The sequence below is a fragment of the Euwallacea fornicatus genome, chromosome 19, assembly GCF_040115645.1.
Source record: "Euwallacea fornicatus isolate EFF26 chromosome 19, ASM4011564v1, whole genome shotgun sequence".
Classification (NCBI taxonomy): Eukaryota; Metazoa; Arthropoda; class Insecta; order Coleoptera; family Curculionidae; genus Euwallacea; species Euwallacea fornicatus.
The window spans coordinates 2,067,979-2,075,345 of record NC_089559.1 but is presented as its reverse complement, the minus strand read 5'-3'; the positions used below and the strand labels follow the sequence as shown (position 1 = coordinate 2,075,345).

Here is a 7,367-nt window from a genome sequence, read left to right as displayed (position 1 = left end):
TGGAAGCTCTTTTGCCTCCATTCATTCATAAGCATAAATTTTATTAGTACCAAAGTCACATTTGCCAAATTTCATAGCGTTACTCTGGTAGAATAGAAGCTAACGAAGGATTACTGTTAAAAAAAACGTACGGTATATTCGGGTCAATATCATCAATATTTCTCCCTTATAAAAGGGAATTGTATGCCGATATGCTTTGTTCGGATATGAAATTTTTATAGCCATTTGATTGTCGATATACAGTTTTATTACATTATTGATATCCTCACCAATTTTTCTCAGAAAAAGGCGTAGCCACATTGTTACTTATGTAGCTTGACAGGTTCCTACACATTGGGCCTCGGTGTTTGAATAATAAGTAGGTTGTTGAGGTTTGATGCCTCAAGTAACGGGTCATCCAGATGCTTTAAACATGTATTCACCACTACCTTGGTTGCAACGAGGATAATGACTGCCTGGACGATTATTCTGGTAATAATTTATTTGACTATTTCAGTTTCTATTTGATTCGAATGCTTTTTTCGAAGTTCTGTCATATTTAGAAATCTGCCCTCTTGTGAATGGGCAACTTACATTTTTTCAGGAACCTCATTTTTGCAACCGAAGTTCTGCTTACCTTTCAAAGTCAGGGCGGCAAGGGCAGGTCCTTCCTCATCTATGGCTGTAAGATTGTTCCTGCATCAGACTTTTATGGCAGTCATTCAAAAATTCTACTGGCGCATCGCTGCATCACTCCCCCTTATTTCCCTTGCAAAATTTCCTACCGTTCAAATTGTAGAAAAATACTCCCAGTTTCATCTAAGTCATCTTCAATCATTTTTTTCCCACTTTGTTATCTTATTGAAGACGATGGAATTTCGAAAATATGAATCGAAATTCATGTGCTCAGTCATGTCTTGCAAATTGAAATACATTTTGGTATTTAGTTCGGAATAAAGCAATCCCTTTTTTCGCTTTCTTCCGAGTTTTATTATTATTTGAAAAAAAAATTAATGTTAAAAGGGATAAACCGAATTTTGTTTTAGACATCTACTCCGATTTGCGTCAAATTTTGGCATATAGTTTTCTTTACATATATATGTAGCCGTTTTCTCATTTTCATATGGAGTTGCGGCTCTCAATTTATACCAAAGTTTGGTTAACTTCGTGTTATTCGAGAGATCTTTTTATTTTTTGAATTTCTAATAAGTTCTGATTTTTTTTACTGCATACGAAAATCTGAAACACTCTGTGCATCTCAAACTAGTCCCCTTATCTTTTGATGCTTCTATTCGTAAAATAGATTTTGATGTGACTCTCTTAAGTGTTTATGTATTTCTGTGAGTGCCGTAATAATTCCTATTACTCATATGGCCTAAAAGATATCAAATTTGCAACTAGAGTTTCAGATTACGCCCATATGGGGCATTTTTAAAACCTATTTGCTACCCCCAAAATAGCCGGTTTAATCCCCTTGCCTCGGCGAAACCAAATTACTAACTCATTGGCATTATGATATGCTGGTCCGGAAAGCAGATTAAGTTCCGATAACGTTGTTTTCTATAGAGAGTTGCTGCACCTAGATTTTTAAAGTAACTTCAGCAAGATGGAAACAATAATTGGTCTTTAATGCAACGTCATCCTGATCGTAAGTTTGGAAATTATTTGATGCTTATTAATTTCATTACAGATAAATCCGTAAAAATTACCTCAGAGCTGCAAAAAATGTATTAAATTGTTGTCAGAAAGCAATAATTTTTTTTTAATATTTTGCATTATTGTCATGATTTTTTTGTTACCGAAAAATAAATTTTCAGTCCAAAGCAAAAAAATTGCTTCAAACAAAAAAAAAATTTAAACACGCAAAAAACTTTTTAAAAAAATCGCAAAACATTCTTCTATTATGCAAACAACTTTTTTTTCTTGATTTTCTTTTTGAAAATTTCAACACTCAACTATAAACTTCTAAAAACCAACTAAACATTTGCCGATATTTCTAAAAAGGCGTTTTAAAATATGATAAAAATGTTATGATGCTAACCAAACTCCTTCAAATTTTCTATAAAAATTCTTCCAAAACTTAAATATTTAATGATATTCCTGAAAACTCGGTCTGTTGTATTTTATTGTTATCGGAGGATTTACGGTCGTTTCAATACGTGTGCGAACACTCTCACGAAACTACATTTGAGTCAAGAGAAATTAGCTTAGGAAAGCTGAAACATGATCTTTCTTATTTGAGGGTGATGTGCATTTGTCAGAACGCGTCATAAATGATGAACTATCAAAGGGGAGTAATGGACCCCCCCCCTTTTTAATACTGAAATTAGCATCCTTGCGTTTTTTAAATTAAAAATTGTCATGTTCAATAATATCATTGGAATGGGCAGGACAAAATTCGAAGTGAGAATTACAGTGTGAAAAATGGGGAAAAAAGTATTCTATATTTCTATTTGTTGATAAAATATTATAAAAGACAATTTCTAATTTCAAAAAGCTAGTTGAAAATTTACTTATCTCTATAATATGAAGAATTTTTGATTTAAACTTTTTTCTTTGAAATGCGAAAACTCTATTGAAGATATGCTTAATATATATTGCTTTTGTTTATCGCCCTAAATTTCATAAAATTACAAAAAAAAAACTAAAACTTGCACTGCTATTGCTTCTATAATCAGTGGAAAAACACATTTTGTTGCGCCTTTCTCCAAACACTTATATTATTTATGTATTTTGTACGTTTTTATTTCATACGTATATTATACGTATGAATCAGTGGCGTTTCATATCGGGTCAGTGTAGAGAGATATAAATCACCGTCGTAATTATGAATTGCAAATCGATACAAAAATTTGATACAAAAAGGATTATGATTTTGCGAGTTGTTGCATATACAACATTTGCTGCTGAATATTTTTGTGTAAAATACACAAAATAATATTTCTACTCTTCAACAGCAATATTTTTGCTCACACTAGATTTTTGCACGAAATAAGTAAAAACTCATAGAATCCGCAAAAATATCTGTGAAGAGCTGGTTTTTAGGGAGTAAATAACTTGCAAATTCAATTCATCCTGAAATTACCCGTTTCATTTGACGAGAAGTATATTCATGCTTTTAATAGTGCTTGATTTCTGTATTTTTAAGATAAAATTTTAAAAGCATTATCAGCTTATTTGGAGAGATATTGTTAACCTTTGTCGTTGGTCTACGTGGTGTGATTTTGTAGTCCTGAAGAGGAACAATGAAATAGCTAAAATTATGGTCATAAAAATTATTTATATTACATTTGAGTAAAGAAATTGTTTACAAATACAACAAGAAAATAAATAAATTTATACAAGATTGGGAATAAAATTTAAAAGAAATAACAACGAAATTTAAGTTTAATAAAGAGTAGCAATAAGGTTTTAGGTTGGGCATTATTTACAAATTATATTATACCTATTTAGGAAATTTGTCAAAAATATAAATAAATAGAGCAGAATTGATACAAAAAATAATTGAGAAAACTAGAAATTTGTTTTTCGTATACTTACTATAAGTCTTATTCTAACTTACTACCGCCAAAAATAGAGAAATAACTTTTACATAATTATAGGATTTCTATAGGTATTTAAAACTTCTATGAGACTTTTAAATAATGATATTGAAATAGGGCAGAATACTCCAGTAATTTCAGTGTCACATTACTAAGGGATGATCATTGGCAAAAACCTCAAGTTCGCGCTGAAAAATCAGAGGTGTGTCTTGGATAAATTCAACAGCAGCGGGGAATGGTTTAATCAACAACCTACGTTTACGGTTTTCGTCAACTGCGAGGTTTTTTTTAATGGTCAGCCATTACTGACACTGTCCTTTCTGCTAAAATCACTAATGATATGGCACTTGTACAAAATATGCGACTCGTTGTTCTTAAACCCTATGTGATTCTCTCTTCGTATAATACCTAATGCTATTATGCTCTGTACAGGAATTAGAAAAAAGTCAAAAAGACTGCTCTATAATACATTATATACAGGTTATACTATGTTTTAGAATCCCAGCTTTAAGCGATATGTATACTTTCAATTGTTTGTGTTCATCGTAAGATATGCATTTGAAATTAGATGTAATAGAAGAAATATGTACAATCCATGAAATTTTACTTTAACTTCTAAGATTAGTCTTTGGTGAAAGTTTATGTATAGTAAAATTGCACAGAGGTTGGGAATAGCAATGCAGAATATTTCTTAATAAATAAATAATCTATATTCCTGGAGAAATTTACAGAATTTACATTAGTTTAACAATAGGCGGATGCTACACATTTTCGGCAGCAGCGGCAACAGCAGCAGCAACAATGGCAACATCTTGTTATTTCGTAGGGCCTACAAGGGCCGGAGATACATACGATTGGGTATTGCACGTGGGGAGGGCGAAGGGGTTCATTGACGCAAAGGGTGAAGACACGAGGGACATTCCTAAAGCAAGAAAATTCAATATAATAAAATAGTACGCAACTGTAAGGTAATGCCTTATATCCAGGCAATCCTGGTGAGTTTACCACGAGAGAAAGACAAACTTTAAACGATAGAATTGCTCTTAAATCGCCAGAAAACGTCAAGGGTAAAAAATCATATTATAGTAAGTCGTTTACAGGGTCTCGCAGTTGGGCAACCGCAGGTACGTGGGAACGTGACTTATCCCTACGCCTCCACCCCCCTCAAAAAGAAAGAAATTCAGGAGCTAAATTATCATAGTTAAATAAACTAGGGAAACTTCCGAACTTTCCGTGGACACACAACTGTAACGTACTAAAGGGAACTTTCTTGCCTGGAAGAGTACAGTTTTAGCTTGAAATGAAAAGTTGAGTTAGATTTTAATTCTAGAATAGAGCACGTGAGAACATAGCATTACCATAGATATGAAAGGCGAGTCTCGGAATTTTGAAGCCAAGTTGCACAACTATGGTTCAAGACCCGGTTCAGCTGAATTGGACTGGTATTTGAACCAACTCGTAGACCAAGCGTCACACATGACATAAATTTGAAAGGTACGTTGTTCTTTTGGGGATGACTTAAGTACAACCTCTGGTTGAATTAAGCTGACCTTTAAAGCATGAACTGAGTCTAAATGAGTCAGATGTTAGATGCCAGCGCGTAGACAAGTTGTACGGCAGGGGGGTGGGGGGTGTATACGCTTTATCTCAATCGGTTTTGAAGATATCAAAATTTTAATAATTGAAAAAACAGTTATGGAATACTAACAGTTATTTATTGCACCGCTAAATGGTGCCACCCTGTAACGTTCTGGTGATGGAAGAGTGCCGGGGTGGACGGGTAGGGCGGCGGTGACTCTGACCCCTTTAAAACCGGTGCGAAAGCGCTTTTTTCCTTGTCGGTACCGGAGGCGTGCGTGCTTTTATAATACTCAGTGCAGGCTAAAAAGCAAAAAAAATTCCATCAGTCAGCAAAACCAAGAAAATCTTTAAAACTATAACAAGAAAAAAACATAGTTTTAGGGCCAAATTTTTATATTCCTGTCAATTTGTTTGTGAATTATGTCCCAGCTAGCAAAAGCAAATCATTAAGAATTTGGCTCTAAAGGTCCGAAGGGTGCATAAAATAGTTCAGGGCTGGTAATGTGCACCCCTTACCGATATCGCGTTTTTATAAGGGGCTCACATATGGTATACGATAATACGTCTTTTTGAAGGATGAATGATAAAGGGCACTTCACCTTCATCCACCCCAATGCCGACCATTGTCGGGGGTAATGAAAAGACACTTGCAGATCGTGATAGAGATAAATATAAATAGGGTTTTGCTCTAGCTCCATATGGGGCGCAAACTTGCGCGGACCGCAGATACTTACGGGGTGCTGAATTGAATAATCCCCCTGACGGACTTGCCGGCAACATGTTGCCCATGGTGCTGGTGGGGGTGGAGGCGCCGTAGCCGTTCATCTGACTGCTGCCCCCTCCGTAGGAGCCGCCATTGGAAGAATGGGGAGTAGAGGCATTGGAGCAGTAACCCCCACCCCTGGGACTGACGCTGCTGCTCTGAGTCCGCGCATACTCATCTAGAAGAAAAACCCTACAGGTAAAAATTGGTATCAGTAAAATGCTATGGCACGATACCAAAGAAGTTCAGTAGGCACTTAATAAGGGAGAGACTAAAAAAAATGGAAATATTCGTCAAAAGGAAGATCTGAAGGGTTAAGATTAAATAGTAGAAAATAAGCGGTAAGACATGCCCCGCAGACATATCATACACTTAAATAAATATAATGGGTTTGTTGGTTGGAATAAAAGCGAAAGCATCATTCAGCATCTTTCAGACTCAGTTTCACTGCATGATGCATGTTAGCTGATGACACAGAAAGAATTTGATTAGCCTCTTAAAACTAGGAGGATTTAGCAGCTATATTAGGATCAGAAAAAACTACGAATTAAAAATTCATATTAAAAATCTTTGTTTTCCTGTATTCTCATAAAAGGCGGGATATACCCGCAAAAGATTCAACACCCCTATGGATATAACTGGTTTACTAGTAGGTAACAGAATTACTTCAATTGAAAATATTAATTAGTACTGTATACACGCCCAAGCCACGCCTACAGTACTTGTTAGCAACGCCTTAGAATGAATTTAATTGGCTTGCTTTAAGGAATAAGAGCACGCAACGTCATCCCCTAACTTTTATAGGCTGCTCACTTTATTCACTGCCTAGTGTTAATTTTCAGGATAAAATCTACTATTTTCAGATATATTCACTGGGTATATTTTGAGGGTGACATCGAAAATAATCAAAATAAGGAGGGACTGAATCGAACCTTCCGTCCACTGACCATTTCCGGTGTCCTGTACACTAACGGCCAATTGGCCGGTGTACGCGTTGAACGAACTCGGCATTCCATTATTGCCCATAGTGGGGGACCTCGGTGCGGACAAGGACAGCTGATTGTTCCTTTGCATGGAATATAATGCTTCTGCTAAATCCGCTGCTCTCTTCAGGATTATTTCCTAAAATTTCACAAAATTGCTCCACAGAAATCATAACATAAACCCAAAATGGCTACCTTAGGAAGCTTCTCCGGATCTCCAGGATGGCGAGGAATGAGCTTCTGTAGCCTTTGGAAGCCATAGTCTATCGTCGGTTCGTTTAGAGCTGTAAATTGTTTTAATTACAGAATAAGCGGTACTCGTATTTAAAAGAACATACTTACAGACATAAACAAACCTTCCAGGAGCTCCTTTGCAGAACTGTTTAGATTTATAAGACAGCGTGACTTCAACTACTCCAGGTATGTGACGAGGTGGTGTCTGCACTCGTATCGCATGTGGTGTTATCAGCTATAAAGAAAACATTGCAGTTTTTCACATTTTCCAAGAAACGTTGGAAA

General features: G+C 35.6%; 1 protein-coding gene across 11 annotated transcripts in view; it reads right to left on the bottom strand.

Moving 5' to 3' along the window:
* Positions 1 to 3,239: 3,239 nt before the first annotated feature.
* kn (EBF transcription factor knot) overlaps positions 3,240 to 7,367 on the bottom strand; it is a 91,523-nt gene continuing 87,395 nt past the window's right edge. For 6 of the 11 annotated variants that reach the window (XM_066293565.1, XM_066293569.1, XM_066293570.1 and 3 more), the window contains exons 11-16: positions 7,191 to 7,317; positions 7,044 to 7,132; positions 6,813 to 6,987; positions 5,837 to 6,043; positions 5,230 to 5,402; positions 3,240 to 4,443 (exon numbers count right to left, since the gene is read on the bottom strand). In XM_066293565.1, the coding sequence (XP_066149662.1) occupies positions 5,236 to 5,402; positions 5,837 to 6,043; positions 6,813 to 6,987; positions 7,044 to 7,132; positions 7,191 to 7,317 (765 nt within the window). In that variant the 3' untranslated portion in view covers positions 3,240 to 4,443; positions 5,230 to 5,235. Of the gene's footprint in view, positions 4,444 to 5,229; positions 5,403 to 5,836; positions 6,058 to 6,679; positions 6,988 to 7,043; positions 7,133 to 7,190; positions 7,318 to 7,367 lie in introns of those variants that run through there. The other 5 variants (XM_066293573.1, XM_066293577.1, XM_066293575.1 and 2 more) reach the window with 5 other exon arrangements.